We start from the raw sequence: 25,253 nt of genomic DNA, 5'->3' as shown, positions 1-25,253 counted from the left end.
TACCCTAAATAACCCTTACTTTGTGTCTGATCGTACCCCCCATCTTCTCTCATTTTCCCGTCTTCGCCTCCAACCTCTCATCCAAATTGTTTTCACGATCTAAGAGTGATTTATACAGCCTCAATTTCCCTCATTCACTTTTCCTCTCTCTCTCCCTCTCCCTCTCCCTCCTCAACCAAACCCAACTCTTTCTTTTCCCACCACAAACTCATATCTCCTTCTCTCTTCTCCACCTCCGCTCACGCCCCCCCTGTCTTGCAGTTATTTTATATATTATATAGGACGTATGTATGTATGTACATATGCATTATAGTCGAAAGTGGTGAGCTAACGATTTTGAAAAAAGGGGCTATCGCGGACAAAACCAACTTGGTTGGTTTCTGTCTGTCTGTCATCATCTTCTCTCTCATTTTTTTTCCGCCCAAATACCTTTCTTCTTCACCCATCTCTCTCCCTTGCATCACCCAACTCTCTCTCTCCCCGCAGCTCCTCCGCTCACTCCCCACTGCCACGCAATATACTAGTCAAGTGAACGGAGCAAACGATCTTGGGCCGGATGGGGGTAGGTGGCCCAAAACGTTGGTTGGTTGGTTTTTGTTTGTCCTCAACTTCTCTCTAATTTTTTCTTCGCCCCCAAATTACCTTTCTCCTTCACCCAACTCTCTCTCTCTTCTCCACCTCCGCTCATACCTCCACTGCCTTACAGTTATTTTATATATTATATAGGACATATGTATATACATATACGTATAATATAATATACATATGTTAAATTTGAAATAAAAATTAATACACACGTACATACCATTTATGAGATTTATTTAAAGTTTTTAGGACCATTACAATTACAAGTGTTATCGTAAGCACTAAAAAAAGTACGTCTCAACGAGATGACGTTAACACTACTCAAAGCGAAAACCCAATTACTATCCCGCCTCAAAAATAAAATAAAAAATAGATCCAACAAACCAACGAACCCTCTCTTTATTTCTTCCTGAAATTCACCTAACCAACACCTTCTTCTTCCCCACGTTAGAAAAATGTACCTTTTTAACAATCGATAATTTTGAAGTGAAATATAATTGAACGAAATCTAATACCCGAGATTTATATTTCCTCAATAATAATGTCGAATTGTATGGGGTTATTAATATGGATATTTGTGGTGTTGGTGTCGGTGAGGGTTTGTGTTAGTGGTAGATCTGATAAAGAAACGAGGGAGAGGTTTTATGGAAACCTTTCTCATGATGCTTCTCCACCTGCTACTGGAGAAGGCAGTATTGCTAAGATGTTTGATCGCGTGCTTGAAAAAGAGTTTTCTGAAAACGATCAACCTGACGGTTAGGTTTTTTCTTTATACATTTTTTACCGTTTGTTTATAATTTTGTATTTATTTGTGTTATTTTTGTGGAGAGAGAGAGAGGTGTTTATTTAAAGCTTCTTAGCTGTTGAGGTTGTGGTCGAAATGAGCGCAATTCAGTGGTGAAAATATACACGGAGATACATGCTTTGGTAGACTAACCGATTCCAGACTGAAAACTGAATAATGAATACATGTCCTCTAGACTCTGCCATAAAAGAAGCATTGTAGAAAGTTTAAGATGCGGATATAGATAGAGTTGGTGTGTAAGATGTGGAGCATAGTGAATACAAATTTTGTAATATAAAAATATCGGATTATACTCAATTGATTTGTTATCAATAAAACTCTTCACCTTGCTATGTGTCACAACCAAATTGTTGACCATATTCTGTTGGTTTTATTTATTTATGGTTTTTATGGCTTTAAATTATCTGCCATTTTCTATTGGAACTTAGATGATACTGTTGTCCACCTTTTTCAGGACCTGATGCAAGCAGCTTTAATAGCACTGTGGCAGATCAACAAGTACGTTTATACCTCCTGAAATGTTTCACAACAATATCATTTTTACGATTTAAGGAATAAGAACCTTTGATTTCATCGAAACATGTGATACTGAGTATGTTGTAAATTGTACTTTCCAGAAAATCATTAATCCATAATTCCATATGGTGATAGATAGTATGCATTTTAAGGCTTGAGGCTCACCTGTTTTGCTTCGGAACAGGGGCCACCTTGTTCTGCCTAAGCCCGCGTCTATTCCATAGACTTACCAACTGGCCTTATCAGCGCCCACGCGTTTTACTGCATCATTGATTTCGTTAATGTTGCATGTGTGGAAAGTTTGGTATCTTTTGTTATCTAATACAACATTGTTCTCTAGAGTTTCACATTTAAGTAAAAAAGAAAAGAAAATATTACTGTTCTTAAATATATTTCGTTAGATCGTTTAAATCATATCAATAGACAGTTGCCAAGGTTATATCAGTAGTGTTCTTTTTGGTTAAATCATATTAATTATGATTTTTTTTTGATCCGTTGTATCACAGGCCGTGTTGGAGACAGTTGCCAAGGTTACTCATGAGAAGCCAAAAAAGAACGATACTCTAGAGAAAAAGTATACCATTGGAACTCGATTTGTGGTTAAGAAATATATTGATTGTATGAAGTTATAAAAACTAGAAACTGTTCTTTCTTGATGACTGTCACAGTAATGTGTTTCTTGCAGTGGCACTAGACCATTTCAATTCCAGGACGTGTTTTCACTTGAAAATGAAGATTCTGATGACACGACAACCTTGATAGATAAGAAGGTGTGTAGAACTTGGTAGAAATTTTGTTTCTCTCTAACACTCCGAACATCACCTTATTACACCTTTTGATTTGTTTTTATGTGTTTACTTCATTATAGGACAATGTATTTGTGATGTCCAACAAGAAATCAAAGTATCCAGTGCTCCAAGTAGATTTAAGGTCGGTCCATTTTCAATCTCTTCTGATCTTTTATTTTTTTGTTACTCAGAAAGTATTAAAGTCATATTATCTCTCTCTTTCTGTTCAGACGACGCGTCGTCGTGCGTGGCGATGTTCGATGCATGTGTATTCCTGTGTCTGTGCCTGTTCGTGCACGTGCGTATCATTCGTTCATTTTTATGCCCATGTCTTAGTAATGCTGCGAATGAAGTTAGGGTTCTGTTCTGAATCTTACTTAACTCTGTCACTGTAGGCTGATTTCAGACTTGGTCGTTGTAATTGTTTCTGCCACAATTGGTGGAATCGCCTTTTCCTTTGTGGGACAACCGGTTAGTACCCTTGTAGCCTTCAGCGACGGCTTAGTGTTTGGTCTTTCATCTGCACCTGTTTACAATCTTTATTTACACTGTTGTATTTATTGTGGATTTGTCTGCTAGGTTATTGTTGGTTACCTACTTGCTGGTTCTATGATTGGACCAGGAGGTTTCAGTTACATCAGTGAAATGGTACAGGTATGCTGCAGATATTGTCTCATAGATTTTGTAATTGAGGATGTTCACATTACATGTTTTGTAAGATTATAGTTGTCGCTGTCCTTATTTTGGTTGGTGACAATGATAATCACAAGTGCATACATATACTTGTGTGTTTTTCTATTCTTCTATTGATCAATAAACCAGTATTTAAAATTGAACAAAGTGAAAAGGAACATAAAGAACGGGTAACAAGGCAAGAAGTTTACAGCTTCAGCCACCCCTTTCCTCTCAGTCTCGAGTCCAATATCATTCCCTACCTAATAATTTTAGAGGGTAGAAGCGTATGTCAGGAAGTTATATGAAATTTTGAAGTTGATATTATATCCTTTGAGTGTATCATGAAGCTTTTTTCTTGGTGGGAATTCCTTCACTGTGAGGAGGGACTTTGATAATTAATTTGGCTCCTTGAATCACATGTTTGGGATTTGAGGATCCCGACAAATGACAATATGCTTATTTCCTCTCATCCGTGTTGAGAGACTGCCTTCGTAACATTGTGACTGTCCATACATTTTGCTTAAAGTGTTTTCACATTTTAAGTGATGTGTTTATAGCAGGCCTGCATGTTTGTGAGTTAAGACTATGTGAATTTTGGTGACTGTATAGAGTAAACAATAGACCAAATCTTTGGCCATTGTGGAATTCGGTAGCCCCCAATGGGACCGTTCCAAACAAAATGGAAATAGTGGTAAGCTCAACAAGGAGCTTTTTTAATTCTAACAAAATCCATTTGTCCATAATATGGTGCTTTTCATCAAATGTAGAAGTGGTTTTAGACATCCCCACCATTTTTGTGGGAAGCACATTATTTAGTATGCTATTTGCAATAACATGTGTACGCAACTGTATCTTTTATTTTCATTTTTTAAATGGACATACTATACATTGCATTGTGAGACACGACCAAGTGCATTTACCATAGTTGTGATGACCCAACTCATTTTAGTGCCCATACTGTCTCTACTTACCCACCTCCACAATTGAGGTGTGGGGTTTTCCTCAAAAAGGCCTTGGTATCACAGTCCGTACCTTTTGGATGAGCAATTTTTGGTGCTCATACGACTTTGTGATGACCTCCTCCACTCTACCCTAGATACCTTCCTTAACTCGATCAGCTTAGGCTCTATCAAGGTGAGAGGTTCTAACAAAAAAGGTGCTGTGCTAGGTGGTTCTGAGATTGCACTTTGTATACCTCAAATGTTTGATAGAAGTATTTTAACGCCTAGCCAACTATCGGCTTAATACCGCTTTTTCTGACAACTCAATCAACCACCTCCCACAGCGAACCTACTTAACCTCCTCCCCATTAGAGGTGTGGAGTTTTCTGACTAGGGCTTCAGTGCTAAGTAGAAATTGGTTGTGCACAGATCCAAAAGAAGAGAGTAGAAATTGGTTTTGACATAAGACTTTCAAGTCATCTGGGTATCATAGTCCCTCTACCTTTTTGGAAAACCACACACCTCTCTTGGGGAGGTGAAGAAAAGCATCGACGGTATAATCACAGGAGTTGTTGTTATATTAACCTGTCAGCAGTCCTCATAAGTAGGCTTTATTTCCTTGCCAATAAAGAACTGGCCAACTCAAAAAGTGCATCTCTTTCTGTGCTCCTTATAATGGACTTCCAGTCACAAATTGTCTCTTTTGTATTCTGGGGTCCAATAGTTGTTTGTTGCCTGGAATTGAGGAACTCGTTGATTTATGCTGATCCTCAGCAGTAGCATATTCTTTTAAAGATACTTTGCAAATGGATCTTTTTTCTGTCATTCATTCTGGTAAAATGAACATATTTTTCTTGTTGTATCCAGGTTGAGACGGTTGCACAATTTGGTGTTGTATTTCTCCTTTTTGCTTTGGGCCTTGAGTTCTCCTTGACAAAGGTACATTGTATCTATTAAAAGAAATGGAAAGAACACTTTATTTCTCGTGATGCTACAGTTGTCTTGGGATTCCATTATACTATATATTGATCTCTTCTTCTAGAAGATACTCTAAACTCAGGAATTTAATGCAGTTGAAAGTTGTGGCTCCTGTTGCTGTTCTCGGAGGACTACTCCAAATTTTCGTCTTTATGTGTTTATGTGGCACGATCGCCTTGGTAAAATACCAAAAATGACTTCATCTTCTACTCGACCTTGTTTCTTTAATGAAGTTTTTCAGTCGTAAGTAACTTAATATTAAAGTGAAGTTGACTATTGACCTTTACATCTGTTGTAGATATGTGGTGCAAGTTTGTCAGAGGGTGTCTTTGTTGGCTTTTTCTTGTCAATGTCATCAACTGCAGTGGTAAACTCTTTATAACCATTTATACAAACTTGTATATATTTTCTATTCCTGGTTATTGTTTTATCAAGTTTGATATGTAGTCTTTTCTTTTTAACCAGGTTTTGAAGTTCTTGGTTGATAAGAATAGTAACAATGCCCTTCATGGCCAAGTCACTATTGGGACACTTATTTTTCAGGTATTATTTGCATTTTGGTGTCAGAAACTGTTTTTACTAGTTGCTCAATAGTCTGTCATGGATACTATGTGTGCTGATATCAGCAGAACATTCTGTGCATGTTTATATTTCTAATTCCTCTATGGTGTCTCAGGACTGTGCTGTTGGTGTACTCTTTGCCCTGCTCCCAGTTTTAGGTGGTAACAGTGGCCTTTTGCAGGGGATAGTGTCAATGGCAAAGCTGTAAGCTCTTTTCTTTATTCAACTTCTTTGGAAATGTACACCATCAATACAGTAATACAAGTTTGTTGTCTACTCTCTCAGCTGTATATTGGGCATTTGTTTGATAATTTGTTGCGATGCAATGTGTATTGATGGGGTTTCCTACGCATGGCTTTCCTGCGATTTTTTTTCTATTTTCTTGCATCTGTATTGCATGTGTTTGTGCTTGACCGATTAATGCCTCTGCAGGTTGCTTTTGTTGTCCACATTCCTGATTGCTGCATCTATATTGTCTTGGTCCTTCATTCCCCGCTTCTTGAAGTTAATGATTCGATTGTCGTCTCAGGTGCTTGATCACCCATTGTTCTTTTAAATACGTTTAGTTAACCTATATGTCTAAAAGCATATATGTATATACATATATATTAAATTCTATTTACGACCTTATTTGCCTTATCACGCTACTATTTTCAACTAAGACCAGATATGCTAATGGGGAGATGCATGGATGCCATCGTCAGAAACTGATGTAGAAATAATGAGCAGTATCATGTTATATAAGTGCATCTTTAGCTCAATTATTTTCATCACATTATTTTATAGTGAATCTAGGCCTTGTACAGATCAGATAAGTTATCCAGTCTGATCAGTATGCGTAGGTTCAAAATAATTTATACTTTAAAATCTCCGTTAGAGGTCTAAAAAGTAAAAGAGTAAATTGATTGCACCTAAAATCCCGTCACTTTTCGTTACTTCTAAAGTCTGTCAGCATTTTGGGATCAAGTTGACAGTATTTTCAACTAAGTGGTACCACTTAGTTCATGAATCATATAGGCTCTTCAGCTCTTTGATCTTGTCTTCTAAAAGTAATGTTTTTTTTTCAAAAAAAACCCTCAGCCCTAAGTGAGCATGTTTGTATCTTTCACATATATAACACTAAAACTATATTTGACTAATAGTGTTTGCCTTTAATGAAGCTGGTCTCTTTTTTATTGTTATTTTGCAACGTACTCTTAGTTATAGTGAATGTCTAAGTAAGAATCTACGCTTTATTTGCAGACAAATGAACTTTATCAGCTTGCGTCGGTGGCGTTCTGCTTATTATCAGCCTGGGTACGCATTACACACCCTCTTTGTTTTCCTTTATTGTTGCTGAAATTCTTATTATCCTACTGGATGGACTCCCTTTCTATGCGTGTTGTTTAGATCTTCTTAGAGCTCTTTTATATGCGGGACATTTCTCGAGGTTTCTCTCTTAGTTTTTATTTTTTTTTGCGTCCAAACTTGTATCTTTGTGATAATATGAATAATCTTATTCATAGTTTTGTGCTTTTATAAATAAGACAGAGGTTAATTTACTTTTCTGAGGTACGGATAAGAAGTATATCTTTCTAAATGTACTTAGTAAGGTAAAAGATACTATCTTAAAATGTACTTTTCTGGGTTCCATAACATTGGCAATGGAAACAATAACCGGACTTTAAAAAGTACATTTACTTCAAAATGTACAGAAACCAGCGGGTAAGTTGTTTTGAATTACTGTACTTACTGAGGTACAGATAAAACATACTTTTTTCTGGGTAAGGTGTATTTGTTCAGTACTTTTATCTGTAAAGTACCGTATGTCATGCTTTGGATAAGCTTATCCATAACTTGCGTACGCTTATCTGTAAACGGAGCTCAAATCATGAAACAAACAACATGTGCTTTTACACTTGTCAGGTGATTTCGTAATTGCAACTCTACCAGCTCATTACACTTGCATCCCAAGCAATGCAGCATGGGTGTAAACATCCTGAATACTTGTTGCAACATCTTCTAATTTGTTGCTCCTTCTAACTCTTGTCAGTACACCTTGTTGTCAACTTTCTGATGGTGGGAAAGTTTACTCTAGGAATTTGGTTTACGACATGACCTCACTTTTCCTTCGTATGTTTGCTGATATTGGAGTCGAGTACCCTTCTGAGGCATTTGGACTTTGGATTGATCAAGAGTTGTTTCTTTCATGGTCTGAACCCTTATGAGGATTTGGAACACTCTATATACTCAAGAGAAGTGCTTGTTTGTTTGTCTAGAGGTTTAACTGAACCAGGAACCTTATTTATAGACTTAGTGACTGTTCTTCGAGATGTTGTCCTGTGCTATGATGGGACTTCGAGAAATGTCTGCAGTAATTCCATAATCCAGTTTAGCTATGAAGTACAGTCTGGGATGAATGACCATAGATTTTGTCCTTCCTGTGAGCATGTTGGGGCTTTTGCAGCAACCGCTATATCAAATCCTTCATATAAGGTAGTTCTCGATTCATCATCAAGTTGCAATGCATCATGGGAGCTAATGAAGGTATTCAGTTTGTAAAATAAAGGATCCGACAATGAGGGAGAAGTTGTTGAAGGAAAAGAACGGCAACTACTACAAACACTGATAGCATTAGAGTCGAGAAAATTTTAATCGCTCTCTAGGATTTAGGTTTTAGGAAATACTGTTATGAATGAAGTAGTTAAGTTTTTCATTTTGAGTTTACCATAAAGCAAGGCGTAAATTCAACGTCCTTATGATTCTAGTGCGTAATTCTGAAGAGCTTTTATAAGATAATCCTATTTCATCTACCTAACACTTGTGCATGTGGTATTATTACCTTGCAGTGCAGTGATAAGCTTGGCCTGAGTCTTGAATTGGGGTCGTTTGTAGCTGGAGTAATGATTTCTACCACTGACTTTGCACAACGTACTTCAGATCAGGTAGTTTTTCCTTGATCAGTTCTTATGCCATAAAATAGCTATGCCTTAACTTTATCTCTTCTATCGCACTTGTTTCTGTAGTTTAGGGTTGTTACCTTTCGCCCTCCCTGGTTTGCGGCGTTGATTTGTAAGTTCCAGATAGGATTGCATGTAAGTTGCAGATAGGATTGCATGTAGTTGCACTGCATCAATTTACATGTTTTGGCTAAAAGAAAGCAAACTCATTCTGATGTCATCCCCTTTCCTAAGTACTTTTGGATTGTTGTGTAATCCAGTAATCTACTGAAACTAACCCATTCTTTTAGGTCCTCTTTTATATCAAGGTAAGTAAGTAGAAGCAGACTACCAGAGTCGTCTCTCTTGGTCCATGACAGCATCATCTTTATAAAGCTAAAATAATAGGGCACATCTCGTGATATGCAACTGCTTCCTCATCATCATTTTTAGTAGCTTTAAAATACCAAACAAATTTTATTTTTTTAGATCTGTAATCTTTTTTCTTCTGTACTCCTGCTCAATTTACGAAAACAGTTGTGACAAAAAAAAACCTTTCTAAAGACAGTAAGAGGTTTTTACTTTCCTTTACCAAAGACAAAAAGACAAGTTTTGTTTTTGTAAAAGATGGTAGAAACTGTGTAGAGGATTTCTTGTCTTCAAAATATTTGTCTATGTTGCATAAATTGTTACTAATCAAAGAAAAAAGAAGACAAGTAAGAGGTTTTTACTTTCCTTTACCAAAGACAAAAAGACAATTTTTGTTTTTGTAAAAGATGGTAGAAACTGTGTAGAGGATTTCTTGTCTTCAAAATATGTGTTGTCAATGTTGCATAAATTGTTACTAATCAAAGAAACAAGAAGACAAGAAAGAGGTAGCTTACAGAAATCCTGAATAATATGGCTGGTTTTTGTTGTTATCACAACAGGGGTTTACATTTAACCTATTACCCAGAGGCTCACTCATAACCATTTAGCTTCACACCTTAACTATTTTGCTTTTGTATATTGCAGGTGGAACCTATTCGCAACTTATTCGCAGCCCTCTTTCTTTCTAGCATTGGAATGCTTATAAATGTACACTTTTTGTGGAGCCATGTTGATATATTGCTTGCATCTGTCATTTTGGTTATAATTGTTAAGACAACAGTCATCACAATAGTTACGAAGGCGTTTGGATATAGTATCAGGACATCCTTCCTGGTATGTGTTGTTCAAATACATTGTTAGACATAAAATAAACTTTGTTCTGTCATACAACTAATGTATAACTTTGGTGATTGATGACCATCTCATGTCATAGGTGGGTGTGTCACTGGCTCAAATTGGAGAGTTTGCATTTGTTCTCTTAAGTCGCGCGTCAAATCTTCATCTTGTTGAGGTGATCTCTCTCTCTTTCTTTCTCTTCGTGTGTGACACATGCTCAAATCGTCTATATGGGATCAATGTCTCATGCTATTTTTTATTACACAAATCTGGAATCTAATTCATAATCAGATTGTTGTGGACCGTGGATTTGCAATAAAGTATATGTCTCATTACATATCTTTTTTGAGGCTTCTGGATTATATCACACACTAATCAGTGAAGAAGGTAACATTAATCAAAGGGAGATTGTGTGATTATGGATCAGAGGGTCCATTGATTATTATTTTTACTGTCCTAAAGTACAAGTGGTAAATGACTAACTTTCTAAATTTCCACTTTAGTTTATACTCAATATCTGCCATGTAGAAGCTGCTTAAACAACTACACGTGCATACACTAGTCCTGGTTGGCCTTTTATGCAAGTAATAACTTGGTATTTTGCTCTTTTGTCTTCTCTCTTCACAAGGATAAGTGAGATAAGGGTAAATGAGACTAGTAACAACCCACTCTCATATGACTTATTAGTCAACCTCAATGCTGCTTGCTAGACAGAATAGGGCATAGTGTGAATGTGTTATGTGTCAAGGATTTTTGCATATTTGGTGGATAATAGGTTATGTCAAGGATTTTTAAAGCACTTAATAACAGATATCGTAAGAAGTCTGCAGTTAAGCGGCAGGATCAGTATCAGAACGGATTGCCTTCCCGGAATTCTCGTCTGTAACAAAAACCTATTTTGCAGGAAGTCCACTCTGGCTAAATGGGGACAGATTCGACACGGTAGAATGTGGTGGATTGTTACACAGACCTTGCTAACACAATTAAGTGATAAATGAGCATGATAAGCTGAACGGAATGTCAAGATCACCGACTTAAATCCTTATCAATAAGAATGCTTCAAATAAGTGATTACTAGGAATAACAAAATTTTCAAGCTAGAAATCAAAGTTGTTACGAGGGTGATACAACTTTGAAAGGTGTCAATTATGGAGACTAGATCGTCATGTTGAGCATCAGGGACATAATTCTGTTCTATTTTATAAATCTCCTAATTTTGTGGAATAAGGTATTTCGAACGTGCAAGGAAGATTGCCCATGCTTGTCGGAGGTTAAAAACTTGGGCTATGAGATCAGCAGGGGTAGTAGAGGATAAAGCTGTCAATATAAGTGACAACTGTGGATAAGAAAGAAGAAAGTTTAAATAATAGTTGCTAAGAAGATAATTGGAGAGTGAGAGTGAGAGAAACGGTAGGGAACTAAACCAAATGAAGGAGATCCTTTTGACATTTCTGATCACATTGTTCAAAAAAAATGCAATGGCAACCCAATATAATGACACTCAGTTAAGCTCGCGACAGAATCTCGTTATTGTGGCCTTCTATAGTAATATAGTAAATGCTGAAGAATTTTTTATTTCTTTATCTTATCTTCTGGTGGTTGCCAATACTATCCAACCGTTACGGTTGTGCTTACGTGATGTGATAATGAATATATAATAGTAAGTGGATGTTTGTAGGCTAGTCTCATTCACATTTTCGGCCGTTCTGTCATAGATCTTATGAGTAGCATGATATTACATAATAATCTGACTTTCTTTTATTCAACATAGGGAAAAATGTATCTTCTTCTTCTTGGAACGACAGCACTTAGCCTGGTAACAACTCCTATCATGTTTAAAGTGATACCTGCTCTGATGCACTTGGGTGTTCTGATGCATTGGTTTCCTTCAGAGAGCAACACCCAGAATGAGGTGCGTCAATTTGCTACATTTACTACTATATTAGTTTATTTTCAAGAAGTTGTCTCTGAGGAGCATGATTAGAGTCTTACAGACCTAGCACAACTGTACTTATTGTCCAAAATGTTAGGAGAAAACCTTAACGAATCATAGATCGACTTTGCATAACACCTCAACTTAATTGTTTCTACAGGTTATCCTGGCAAGTCGTTCAAGCTCAACAGAAGTAAATCTTCTGCCAAAGCTGAACAGCCCTAAAATCCGACAGCTAGGCCATCAAGGAGTAGGCAATCATGTCTAAAAGTGTTGCTCCCCGTCAATTATCTTTTGAATTGTGTTCCGGCTTCTATAACATTCAGATGTGAGAGTGTTGTTGCACATGTGAAAAATAGGTACTGGAACCCAAAGGATGACCGCCCCTTTGTTCTCAGTATTCACTTAGACTTCTTTTGGTGTGTGTGTGTTTTATTATTATCATTTTTCTTTTTCACTGAGAAGTTCCAACAGGTCCTTAATTGTGTTTTTGTTAGCAGGAGACGGTATCCATGAGTGAAGCAATAAACAGATTGATGAAATCTTTGATGTATACGGTCACATTAAAAACCTCGTGTTAATGGTGAGGATACGGTTCCGATACGGTTGCGTCCAGGTTGGATATCTTAGATAGCTTTTTGTATCATTAGCTAATCTTCTCTAACACTGTAAATATCATTGTTTTGACAGTTCTCACTGATTTTGTCAGGATTTGTAAAAGATATACTCTGGAACAATCACTGAGTATATATATAAATTATGATAAAGTAATATAGATATAGATATTCCTCGTTTACCCCTATTTTTGCTGGTATTTATCTTAACTATCACATTATAGTCCATCGTGAATTTATTGATTTAGTCTTGCTGGTGATTCTAAGATGGATAAGTCGGAGGGCATCTCAGTGAGACTGCACAACTGTTTGCTGTATTCTACTATTCTTCTTATATTTACCCATTTGTAAATGTTACAAGTGTGATAACTGACCTATGAGGCTATGATCGGTAGTGTAAGGGAGATGCTAACATTCTTTTGTTGTGCTTATCTCTTGTGGTACTTAATTTGCGAATCTTACATTAGGTGGTTACGTTATTGGTTTAATCAGCAAAAATCGCAGTTGCATGTCTTCTGTTTCTTTAACTAATTGAAGGCAGTAGCTTCTAGGTCTCCTTTCGATCATTTGTTCAAGTGGCTCTTGCAGAGTAATCCTTCTGTTGGCAATGCCCAAAATAACCAATATCGTATTCATTGCTAACATTCCAACTAGTGCGATAGTTGGATGAGATTAGGGCTGGAAATGGTGCGGGTTTTGACCCGAATCCGACCCGATCCAAACCTATTTCAATGGGTTTGGACCTTAATAATGAGTCCGAATAAGAAAATGGGTCGGATATGGATTATCCATTTTTAATTCGGATTCAAATATGGTTTTACTCTAAACGGTTCGGATCCTCCTAGATCCGAATCCAAAATATAAAATTTTGTTAATATATCTTCCAAATAATAATAGGTCTCTCTTGTTTGTAGACACGTGGGTGATTGAGAACTTGTGGTTCGCAATTCGGGTCGGGTCGGGTTGGATCCGATTATCCCATTTACAGAAATGGTTCGGATATGGTATGCCATTTTGGATCCATTCGGGTCATGGATCCGGATCTGGTTTTGTATTGAAAAAATGGATATGGGCATGGATATAGTCTGATCCGACCCGAACCCGCTCCATTTCCAGCCCTAGATGAGATGTCCTTACGAACCTGGTGTGTTCAAGGGTGACCCTTAAGTATTAACATCACTAATTCTGCTAACGTTTGCGGTTTTAACTTTTAAGCGTACTCGTTTGCAAATTGCAAGCTCACTGCTCAGTTGCTCACACTCTCACTCGTGACAAGCATGAAGGCCTGCTCAACGGCAAAACAAACAAAATTATCCTTTCTTAACTTTTTCCCTATTGACAAAATTAATAAACGGAGACAGCAAAAGAAAGACGAAAAGTAAACGTTAACAGTTTTGCCTACTGACCAGGGCAATACGCTGAACACGCCCATCTGTCTCTGAAGGCTTTTGCCGGATGAATACATTGACGTGTTATTATCTCAGCTAAAAGACGAAACCGTTTTTGTATTCATCCGGCAAAAGCCTGAGAAATGTCAGACGGCTCCCCACCATCTTTAAATGTGCTCCGGTACTTCTCTCTCATCTGTGCATTATGCCATTATGTCATTATGTAAAATTGCAAACTGTAAAGAGTGTTTACGAAGGTAGCGATTAAATCTGGGTAAACCGTTCAGTATATTTACCAGCAAAGCAATGCAATTGCAAGCTGTTTCATAAACAAATGCATTGCGTGTCTAGTCATTTTTAAGAGGACTTGTCAGTTTCAGTTTTTTTTTTTTTTTTTTGCTTCATCGTAACCTGTAAGCACCTCGTATCAGTTTATTTAGCCAAGTATAAATCATGTATTTGCAAAAAAGAATCATTTGATTGCTAGCTGATCTTATTTAGCAATTTAGTAATTCGAGTTACGTGGTGATGTTAATGGCTTAAGATCACTTAGAGATGAGGTATAGGCCAGCAGAGCAGAATTGCAGACACTCTACTTTCATAGGCCAGCAGTGCAGAGATGCTCTGCACTAACATAGTAAAGAAGTAAACTCAAAAACCAAGATGAAGGCTGGTACTTTAAGCTCAGGTCATATATTTTCATCCTAGAGCAGTGCTTTTGTGTTTAAAACGTCCTCTCTTTTCTTTATCTCTTTGTCTCTGCAGTCTGTATTTCATCTGTCTTTAGATCTGTTTGTCACTGCAGACTCTGAAACTTGCTCTTTCTTCCTCGAAACCAAAGCTTCACTTGTTCTTTAGTTTGAACTTTGAAGCCAATGTGAGCAATGGAGGCCCAGATCCCACCAACTAAGATTACTCGCTATGGACATGCAATCTCTGGTACGCACTTCCCTTGATCGATTTATTGATATACACACTTCTCTTTTGTTGTTTGTTTAGAATATTTTGATTTGTTTTGAAGAAATGGGGGCTGAAATAGGGTCAAAACATGTCGTGCTTGATCTTGGACCTTCAACTCCCCATGGAAAGTCTAGCTTCACCTTCCTTCAGTTGCAGGAGTTAGAACATCAAGCTCTAATTTACAAGCACATGGCTGCTGGCATTCCTGTTCCTGCTCATCTTGTTCTTCCCATTTGGAGAAGTCTTGGTAGCACTTATGCTGGCACTGGTATCTACCCATCCTGTAAGTCCATGCATTTCTTTTGAAGTCTACTAGTTTTCTTGGACTTCATTGAAGAGATTTACAATGGGTATATTTTTATTTGACTTATTCCACAGTTTACAATGGATAAATTGGTTCTTCTTATTTTGACTTATTTCATTAAGTTTCCACGGATTTCTTCAAAATATTTGTTTTCTTGACTTTTGTTTAAATGACTGATTTCTCTTTGTTTGAATGGATTTCTAGCATAGATTTGAGTTGGTTTTGTTTGGGTTTCAGTTTTGAAAGGCAGAGGAGTGTACTTAAATGATAGAAACATCATGGAACCTGAACCTGGAAGGTGTAGAAGAACTGATGGAAAGAAATGGAGATGTGCTAAAGATGTCGTTCCAGACCACAAATATTGTGAAAGACACATGCACAGAGGCCGAAACCGTTCAAGAAAGCATGTGGAAACTCCTTCATCATCACAAATAACCATTGCTTCTACATCAAGCTCTGCAAACGTTTCCAGCACTAGTAGTGTCTCCATTTCAGTTCCACTTCAATTCATGAACCGCCCCATTACCACCACCAACAGCAACAGCAACAGCATCAACAATGTTAATGATTCTTCAAGCATGGCTGTATTAACTCCAAAGAGTGTTTTTCATGAAAGTAGAGAATGTAAGACAGAATCTTCATAGTTGATTTTGTTTCCTGTGAATGAGACAGTGGACTTGGTGTTGAAACTTAAACGTTGGGAAGGAACAGTGGGCCTTACCTCTGCTCTCTTTCAATGTTGTCCTACGTGATAACATGACTCTGTGTACGTTATACCTCAGTCGTTGCCTTGCGGTTTTGGTTGTTTAAAATCTTTCCGTGTGTGGATCCCGTGTGGATGACTTGCGTATTTATCTGACTTCCTTTGGTTTGAAGTTTTGTCTTTGTTCTATTACTTTCTGGACCTGGAAAGGTCTTTTGTGCAGAGTTGGAAGCTTAATCAAGCTGTTTATTTATGTTGAACTGCCAAATGACCAAATCATCATGTCTTGATTTCGGAAGCAAAATCGGAAGAAAGTTTCTAGTATGGTTTCAAAAACAATATGAATTGTCTTGCATTTGAATGACATCAAGCATCTTTGCGGATCTATAACTATAGCAGTTCTAGAGTACACCTGCTGCACCGGTACTCATGAATCTGAGCTTTGCCGAGTACTTTGTGATGCAAATACACACGCATCTTTTGCTGTGATGAGTGGTTTCGATTGACTACATCACTCTCTGCACAGTAGATTTTCTCTATAAAGTATTGTGGGGGAAGAGAACGTATTTTATGACTCCTGCAGTCTTGCCAACAGTCACTTTTGGAGAAACACTTTGAAACCCCATCCACAAGGCGGCCTGCCCCTTATCCAACATAGCCCACAGGTTTAACTTCAATATTAACATTTTTTTTTTTTTTTTCCAGCGTTCCTTCTCAGTGTGAAGTGTAAACACTAAAAATCAAAAAAATCAACAAAAGTTGAAGACACGTTGGAATGCAAACTACGCCCCAAAAGGTAGTCAGAAAAAGGCTCAAATATTGTCAAGGCGACATAACATCTGGCCCGTCATTACCCAAAACAAAAAAACAGAGATTACACCTCAAAGACAAAGCCCAATAATAATTTCGCAATAAGTCTCTCTTAATTTTTCATTTTGCCATAAGTCCCAAACCGGACTAACTATCATTATTTTTTACTTATAATTTTAGCTCAAAGACACATTTTCAATTTTAATTTTGCCATAAGTCTTAATTTACATGGTTTCATTTTCATATGTAAATTTAAATTTGCATATGAAAATATAAATTTACATATAGTATTTTACATAGGGGAAGGATAGAGGCACATTCACTGTAGCCACATTGTAAATTAATCTAAACAAAATCATGGATTTAAAAGTTGAATTAAATGCTGAATTTTTGTAGATATAATCTCCCCACCATGGAGAACATGCTCACAAAATTTTTGGACCGTTAGATAAAAAGCTAAAAAATGAACACTAATTTTTACATGGTTAGACATCTAAATATTATAATTTTTTGTGATAATAATCTTCATGGTGGGAAGATCATCTCCACAAAAAACCAGACCTTAATTCATTTGTATGTGAAAAATGTGGCTATAATGCGCACATAAGAATGTGCCTCTATCCCTCCCTTTTTACATATGTAATTTTGCTTTTTTCATATGCAAATTTAAATTTACATAAGATTTATGCGGCGAAATTAAAATTGAAATAGACTTGGAGCAAAAATATTTGGGAAAATTGGGCTCTAGAGTGAATTTTTTTGTGGCGGTGGTAATTGGGCCTAGAGTTCTGGTCCAAATCCAATCCATCTTTTATTTCTCCACACAAAAATTCCTTTCTCTCATCAGTTCTCCACTCAAACATGTCAAACAACAATAACAAAAATCAAAGCGAACCATCATATAAATCTCGTTCAGTCTTCGATCTCCCACCCAATTTTTTCGATTCATGTCGTTTATTTCATCACAATGAATCTTCTTATTTAACTTTATTTGACAATGATTCATTTGAACCATCTACTACTACTACAACGGCCATAAACGAAGAACAAGTAGTAGAAGAAGAGAAGGTGTTTGTTCCAAGATGGTCTTGTAATACATGCAAAGTTGAATTCGAGTCACTCGATGAACAACGCTCTCATTTCAAATCCGATTTCCATCGTTTCAATGTTAAGCTAACAATTGTTGGAAAAACTAGTATTAAAGAGGAAGACTTTGATGAGTCAGCGTCTGATTCTCTGTTCAGAGACAATGACATATCAAGTATATCGGGGTCAGAAGATGATGAAGTCGATAAAGCATCTTTCTTGAGTATTGATACGTTTAAGAAATCAAGGGGCAGTCATAAACAGAAGTTATTTATCCGTCTTAGTAATGGAGGAGAAGTAGTTTCTCTCTGGAAGTGTTTGCTTATGGATGAGTCCGAGATGGTGTCCCATGGTAATGATGATGGCAATGGTGTGGGCGGCATGTACTTGAGAGAGTATGAAGTGGTCCAGAGATTGAAATTTTTGATACATGAGCCGAGGGACAAATCGAAGTTGAGGATTGTGTTGCTAGCTAGTGGTGGACATTTTGTTGGGTGTGTCTTTGATGGGAATTCTGTTATTGCTCACAAAACATTTCATAGGTAAGTCAATTTAGTTTTTTTAATATTATTTACTCACAATCTGCATTCATATTTGGTTGAGAAATTTGTTAGTGTTCTTTAAATTGCCATTTATCTAGCTTAGGTGTTTTCTCTTGATAAATTACAATTTGGTAATCATTCTTGTTGAAATCACGAAACTTGCCATAGCAACACATTTCGGTCTGTTAGCTCCATATACACTAACAAGTTAAGACAATATCATTTCTGTTGCAAGTTTTGACATTTTTTTTCTTCTTTAGATTACGAGGTAGTAATATTTTTCTTGTAAACTTTTTTTTTTTTTGTTCGGTAAAAGTTAAATTTTATTAATCAAAGAAAACGTAGGTCGAGATAACCTACCATTACAACGGAAATATAAAAACAATCCAAAAATAAACCAACCACCCTCCTCAAGACTCTCTATACATAATATCTTCCCATCTAGCTACAAATTGTTCAAAATGAATGTTTTTAGGTCCACAACAATTTTACTCCAATAACAAAGGAGCCCTTTGATATCTAGTACGACTTTCTGGATCACCATAGCTTTGCCCTCAAAAATATGTCTATTCCGTTCCAACCAAATACCCCACATAATTGCAAAAGGTAGCATGTTCCATATTCTTTACCCTCTCGATGGAAAGGGCCCTGTGTACCACTAAGTAAGGAGATCCACCACTCAACTAGGACTGACCCAAACCATACTAGACTCCCAATGAAAGCAAGACAGCAGACTGTTTCATGGATATCTGGAATGTTGAAATACAGGTTCAACAAAGGCAACAGAAGAGATGCAAGTGGGAGAAGGCAGAAATGGGTACGCACAACTTAAATACAGATGGAACACTACAAGGGCTGTTAGGAGGGTGGTCAGCAGTTATTCGAAATGAAAATGGTGAAGTTTTGGCGGCAAGTCACGGGAGGACCAGCAAGCATTCTATTGATTTAATAGAATTGCAGGCAGTGGAGTATGGAATGAATATGGCAATGAGGCATGGAATCAGGAAGATAAAGGCACAAACAGACTCCATGAGTGTCATCACTTTCTTAACAAAGAAGAGTCACTATCCTTGGCATGCAGAGAAGATGATCAGAAGCATTGAACGCATGAAGGATTATTTTGAACAGTTTAGTATAACTCATGTTTTCAGAGAAGCTAACAAACTAGCTGATGCTTTAGCTAGTAATATTCCTACAGCTAGTCATGTCGATTTAGTCCCAAGTTCCTTTTCAGAAGATGTAAAGAAAATCATATATGATGATGCAAGGGGTAGACAATATGTGAGAGAGTAAGGATGTAACAAACTTGATCTTTTAATTCTAATAATAAGGGGTAGGGGACCTCTCTAAAAACCTCGCTTACCGACCAAAAAAAAAATTTGTCCAAGACCAAAATTTTCTTTTAAACTTTCTGTTAAGTTTCATCTCATTTTTGCATTGGTTTCCTACCAAGTCTATATCAGTTAAAGTGCTCTAGATATTTTCTCTGCAGAATATATTTATTTATATGTTCTTCTTTCCAAATTGGATTTGAGTCTCTGCTTTTTTCTGTATAGATATGTTGTAAGAGCTAAGGCCGGTAAAAAACAGTCGTCTAAAGATGCAAGTGGCAAAGCTGCAAGTTCTGCAGGAGCTTCTCTTCGCCGTTATAACGAATTTGCTCTAAAGAAGGTAAGAAACAACTTTTAGTATCCATTGCGGTATGACATAGAAGTCATACTTGTAACACTATTCTGTTTTTGGAAGGGTTTTGGGGGCATATTGAAACTTGACACAAACAAACTTGTGAGCACAAATGTGCTTAAAGATATTAGATTTTGCTATTTTTTTTGGTGGATACAATCTCCTTGGTATGTAGATCATATATCCACAAAGAATCAACTCATTCCGAAACTTTTAACCGTACCAAATGTAATCTCTAATCGATGGTGAAAGTGAACGGCCCACAATTTCTTAATTTGTTAACACCAGTTTATGAGTGTAGAAAATTTCTGATTTGACTTATTTATTCTGGAAACCTTTTATATAGTTAAGAGATCATTGTGACAAAACCTTAGCCTAATCTAGAATTTCTACATCCGCCAACAGTCGTGAGGTTCTTATGTGTCAAAGTAATATATGTTCCTGGAAAAGAACAAAACAAATTGATATTGTTTTTTTTTTTTTTTTTTGGTGTTTGGTTGGAGGATGTATCAGTACTTTCTGGGATTTCTCTGCTATATTCACATCTCTTAAGTTTGACTTGATACGTATATTTGCTGCTGTTTATGGCCAAAGCTTTAGTATGTTGACATTAATTTAAGCAATCATTGTAATGATATCCATTGTGTTGTTGTAAAGGTGTATTACACCATTGTATGAAGTATATATATGTGCTGATTCAAAAGCCTGTGTTCTGGAATCATATATCTAGTTCAATTATATCAGATCATAACCCCCTTAACTAAATTCCTTTTCTCCTTTGGTACTGAATGATTACGTCTGATTTTCGTTTTAGGAAATTCAAGAGTTGCTGGCTGCTTGGAAATCTTATTTTGATACTTCATCTTGCATTTACATTTCTGCTACTTCAAACAATCGGCAGCTGCTTTATAATGCGGAAGGCGCTTATTTTAGTCATTCAAATAGCACTGTACGGCACGTCCCATTCACTGTTCGCAGGCCTACTTTTAAGGAAGCTAAGCGGATATATAATCACATGACAAATATGGTTTATGTGGACATTGAGAAGATATCTGAATCAAGCCTCAGTGGTGACTCGGTTTTAGTTACGAGTGACCCAGGAAGTGGCAATCAAGAATCTAATCAAGTGAAATTGGATGACAACCAGCCGAGTACAGAAACTGCTGAAGCATGTCGTGTTAACGAAGATACTGATAGGACTGAGAGTGATGACGTCTTTGGAACTTCCACACCTCTGCATGATGCTGCAAAAGCTGCCAATTCTCAACAAACTCTTGAGCTTCTAGAGCAGGGTTTGGATCCTTGCATCATAGATGAAAGAGGACGAACGCCATATATGTTGGCAAGTGACAAAGAAGTCCGGAATACATTTAGACGGTTCATGGCTTTAAACCTTGATCGATGGGATTGGAATGCTGCCAAAGTACCTAGTCCATTGACAAAAGAGATGGAAGAATCTCAAGCTGCTAAACAGGTATGGTTTTGTCTCCTATTGGTCTACTTTATTGGGATACCATAGTTGTTAGTTTTCTGTCTTTTGTTGGATATTTATATGATAGGTGCCTCTTTTAGCACCTTGCTAAGATGGACCTATAATAACGGGGTGAAATACAAATACTAGTGCCGAGAATGAAGTAGCTTTTACAGATTAGGAAAAAAATATTTATTCGAGTTATTAGAACTTATGGATGGCAAAACTCCGTTACTAGATGCCCTGAACCCCAATTCCATTCCATTTAGGCACATTATAATGTTGAATAGGGTAACAGTCTATCTTGTATTGATCAGGCAAATTTCATGTCTGATAAAAACTCATATTGTGGATGTGCAGGCAGAGAAAGATGCCAAGAGGAAAGCAAAAGCCAAGGAGCTGAAAAAACTAAGGAAAGCAAAAGAAAAGGCTCAGGTGCTTAATTTCTTAGTTTTTGGGAATTCCTACTACTTTCTGGCCCTTTCGCTTTCCATTCCTGTTTTTAAAAAAAGATTTGTTTTTAGGATTGTTGTACTTGAACTTTATTGGTTTATCAAAAAAATAAAATAAAAAATACTTGAATTTTATGAGGTTACAGTATAGGTAAGTCATTGCTTTATCAAGTCTATGATTGTTAAAAATGTCTCTGGGTATAGTTGTTGACCTGGAATTGTTATTAGCTGTAGTTGATGATGTTTCAATATTTCGTTCTGATTCCAATTGTGTATCATCTAAAGGGATGAAAGTAAAAATTGTTTTTGTCGACTTAAATCTCAAAACTAAATTTTTTGACATTCAGCTCAATGAGCAAACAACCCGCACTTTATTGTACTGCTGTACTTCGATTGGGATACCACTGTAAAGCTTAGGTCCTATATTCTGGTTTACTTACCATTTAATTGACCTTGTTCAGAAACAAAAGTAGTAGTAGATTTCTCTGGATATAGTTGTTGACCTGGAATTGTTATTAGTTGTAGTTGATGATGTTTCAATATTTTGTTCTGATTCCAATTGTGTATCATCTGAAGGGATGAAAGTAGAAATTGTTTTTGTTGACTTAAATCTCAAAACTAAAAAATTTGACATTCAGCTCAATGAGCAAACAATCCGCACTTTACTGTACTGCTGCACTTCGATTGGGATACCACTGTAAAGCTAAGTTCCTATATTCTGGTTTACTTACCATTTAATTGACCTTGTTCAGAAACAAAAGTAGTAGTAGATTTCTCTTTACAGTGCAAAATATTCTGTCAAAAAACAGTGCTGTATGACTCAATCTAACATTAATATAAGTCTCTAAGAAAAATAGTTTATATGATAATCTACCAAGTCATATTACTTAGTGTTATTGTTTTGGTCTTGTCCTGGTTCTGAGCTTCAGTGGACTCTGCAGGCCCAAGCAGCACTTGCCCAGAATGCTCCTAGTGTTTGCACACAGTCAAAGAGCTATTCCAGGTATCAAGACAGAGCCACGCACTAGCAAGGGAGTACAACTCTCTAAAGAGGTGAGTTTGCAATTATATTAAGCTTATAATTTACCTATGAAAAGAGAAAGTCACAGTAATCTACTTGTATTGCAGTGCGGTCCTCAGTTTATATCAGTTTGAATAAACAAATTTAATTATATTTTCCTGTCTTTCCAGGAGGAACTAAAAATGGCTCAAGTTGCAGAGAGAGAAAAGAGAGCCGCGGCAGCTGAGAAGAGAATAGCAGCTGCTGCTGCCCTCAGTTCCCAGGGAACAAGCACAAGTGCTGTACCGAGCAGTTCAGAACTTCCAAAAGGTGCAGTGAATGACCTTAACTGTTCCTGCTGTAATGTCTCCTTATCTGGTAAAGTTCCCTTTCATCGTTACCACTACAACTACTGCAGCACGTCTTGCATGCATGTACACAGAGAGATGCTGGAAGATGGATAAACTAGTATACTTGTTTCCTATATAGTATCTGTGATTCTACCTTTAGGTCTTGCTGCTGTATACAACTTCATTTAAATCATCTAAAAAGTTCCATTCATTGCTCGTCATGCATGCATAAATTGTTCTTGCGATTGTATTTTGCACATCTTAAATAGTTTTGGTGAGGAACATTCTGACTGACTCTGATCACATTTTGCTCTTGGTCATGTATCTGGTCCATTAAATCTCGTTGGAGATGGATCTAGTCATATGACCTGATAAACGGCTGCTTTATTGTGGATGCGGAAACCATAGTATAAAATATCAGGATATGGGTATTTATCGATATTCAATTTCTGGATATGTATCGTGGATATATCTCCCTCTTTAGAGATATTTGATATTGTTTTACATGCAAATATCGTAGATATATCCAAAATATCAACAAATGTCGTAAATATTTCTTGATATATTATGATATATTATTTATATTTATTTGAAATATAATAGTAAATATTAAATAAAATTGTTATATATACAAAATATCAAAATATCACAAAATATCATTAAAATATTATCGATATTTATAATTGTATATATCTCTGAACATATCGTGATATTTATATATCTTTTACTGAATAGATATTCTCAAATATCGCGATATATCGAGATATTTTGTACTATGGCGGAAACAACTAACTACTGTTATAACTGCTGCTACTGACACCCTAACAGTATTATGGCCAATGATGCACTACAGTATCTATATATGTGTGCGTTTTTATCAAACTAATCCAATAGTTACCAAACAATTTGTTTTATCTGAGTCCATTGTATTCTTGATTGAGTTATCTATCTAATAAAATATAACGGTGTGGGCTCTTCATACCCATCTATTTACCTTTTAATTTAAAATATGACTTGGCAAATCCAAATGATGGTGGGGGAGTAGACATGTTATTAAAAAACAACAATAGTAATGGATCAATAAACAACAAAAGTTAGTATATAGACTGGGCTTCTGTTGGCGTGCTGGGCTTGGTTTTGAAACAGTGCCGTATGGCACGGGCATGCATACACTAGTATACTTTTATATATGAAACCTTATCAATTGAAGTTTATAATTCAACTACCATCTAGAAAACAGTTGCATTTTAATGTTGGAGAGGCTTTTCAGTTAGTTGTTTTATTATTGGAATATTGGAATTGGTGCTATCTTTAGGTTGGACTTTGGAGATGCCCTCTTCATTCTTCACATCATATCTATGATAAATTTATAGTATACAATGGGACCATTTCTTCGTACCTAGCACCGACAGAACTCAATTAATAGATCAAATCCACACATATCATTCCCAGTCCTATCATCCAATGGCATTAAAAGCACAAGTTTATGTAGGAGGAATGTGAGAGCGTAGGTTCGGGATTGCAACTTGCGTCTTCTAGTTTTGCCAACAATGTGAAAGGGGACCAAATGCCACAACGAGACCGTCACCACGTTCTTATCCTCCACCTTGTTTTCATGCTGTTTGCTATTATATTAAACTGTATTTCTTAGCTGGGTGATCGATGCTGCCTATTATCGACTTTAGATGATCGCAAATTCGCAATCCTTATTTCCTGACCTTTTGATTTAGATATGCAGGGTCCTCCAATAGTGCTTACATTAAAAAAATTCGCGCATGCTCTTAGCCTCTTAGGTGATAAAAATTAGTGAGCGAGATCTGTTTAAATGTTTAATAGCAACTGTTGTTATATTAATTTATTTCATTTGAATGAGTTAGAGACGCAGTTTGTTTGTTGTTTATGAATTTATTTCTTTGTCCTATGAATGGATCAAAGTACCCATTACTGATACTGCTTTGTCCTGTACTTACTAACCTTTGTGGAA

General features: G+C 36.6%; 3 protein-coding genes across 6 annotated transcripts; all 3 read left to right on the top strand.

The window, feature by feature from the left end:
- Window positions 1-861: 861 nt before the first annotated feature.
- Window positions 862-12,708, top strand: KEA5 (K+ efflux antiporter 5). 2 transcript variants are annotated; one of them, XM_086597621.1, is made up of 20 exons: window positions 862-1,340; window positions 1,845-1,888; window positions 2,413-2,480; window positions 2,592-2,676; window positions 2,775-2,836; window positions 3,090-3,165; window positions 3,274-3,348; window positions 5,178-5,249; window positions 5,384-5,467; window positions 5,587-5,655; window positions 5,754-5,831; window positions 5,965-6,053; window positions 6,282-6,378; window positions 7,092-7,145; window positions 8,678-8,773; window positions 9,782-9,970; window positions 10,071-10,148; window positions 11,745-11,885; window positions 12,067-12,265; window positions 12,407-12,708. In XM_086597621.1, exons 1-19 carry the CDS (start codon window positions 1,127-1,129, stop codon window positions 12,172-12,174), a joined length of 1,779 nt encoding a protein of 592 aa, XP_086453747.1. In that variant the 5' UTR covers window positions 862-1,126; the 3' UTR covers window positions 12,175-12,265; window positions 12,407-12,708. The 2 variants fall into 2 exon arrangements, with proteins under 2 accessions (XP_086453747.1, XP_086453748.1); XM_086597622.1 differs by having other exon boundaries at window positions 981-1,340; window positions 12,404-12,708.
- A 1,215-nt stretch (window positions 12,709-13,923) lies between these two features.
- Window positions 13,924-16,047, top strand: LOC147514182 (growth-regulating factor 7-like). Of its 3 annotated transcripts, none has more exons than XM_086597618.1 (4): window positions 13,924-14,596; window positions 14,714-14,847; window positions 14,930-15,151; window positions 15,410-16,047. In XM_086597618.1, exons 2-4 carry the CDS (start codon window positions 14,793-14,795, stop codon window positions 15,814-15,816), a joined length of 684 nt encoding a protein of 227 aa, XP_086453744.1. In that variant the 5' UTR covers window positions 13,924-14,596; window positions 14,714-14,792; the 3' UTR covers window positions 15,817-16,047. The 3 variants fall into 3 exon arrangements, with proteins under 3 accessions (XP_086453744.1, XP_086453745.1, XP_086453746.1); XM_086597619.1 differs by having other exon boundaries at window positions 13,980-14,089; XM_086597620.1 differs by lacking the exon at window positions 13,924-14,596 and having other exon boundaries at window positions 14,657-14,847; window positions 14,948-15,151.
- Window positions 16,048-17,471: 1,424 nt separating this feature from the next.
- Window positions 17,472-23,485, top strand: LOC147514181 (uncharacterized). Its single transcript, XM_086597617.1, is given in 7 exon segments — window positions 17,472-18,313; window positions 19,870-19,984; window positions 20,811-21,470; window positions 21,828-21,902; window positions 22,861-22,899; window positions 22,901-22,972; window positions 23,111-23,485. Coding segments are annotated over 7 exon segments (2,001 nt in total). The 5' UTR covers window positions 17,472-17,546; the 3' UTR covers window positions 23,384-23,485.
- The last annotated feature ends 1,768 nt before the right edge of the window (window positions 23,486-25,253 follow it).

This window comes from Coptis chinensis, chromosome 3 (assembly GCF_015680905.1).
Source record: "Coptis chinensis isolate HL-2020 chromosome 3, ASM1568090v1, whole genome shotgun sequence".
NCBI classification, from domain to species: domain Eukaryota; kingdom Viridiplantae; phylum Streptophyta; class Magnoliopsida; order Ranunculales; family Ranunculaceae; genus Coptis; species Coptis chinensis.
The sequence above is the reverse complement of the archived record's forward strand: the minus strand, read 5'-3'. Positions and strand labels throughout refer to the sequence as shown.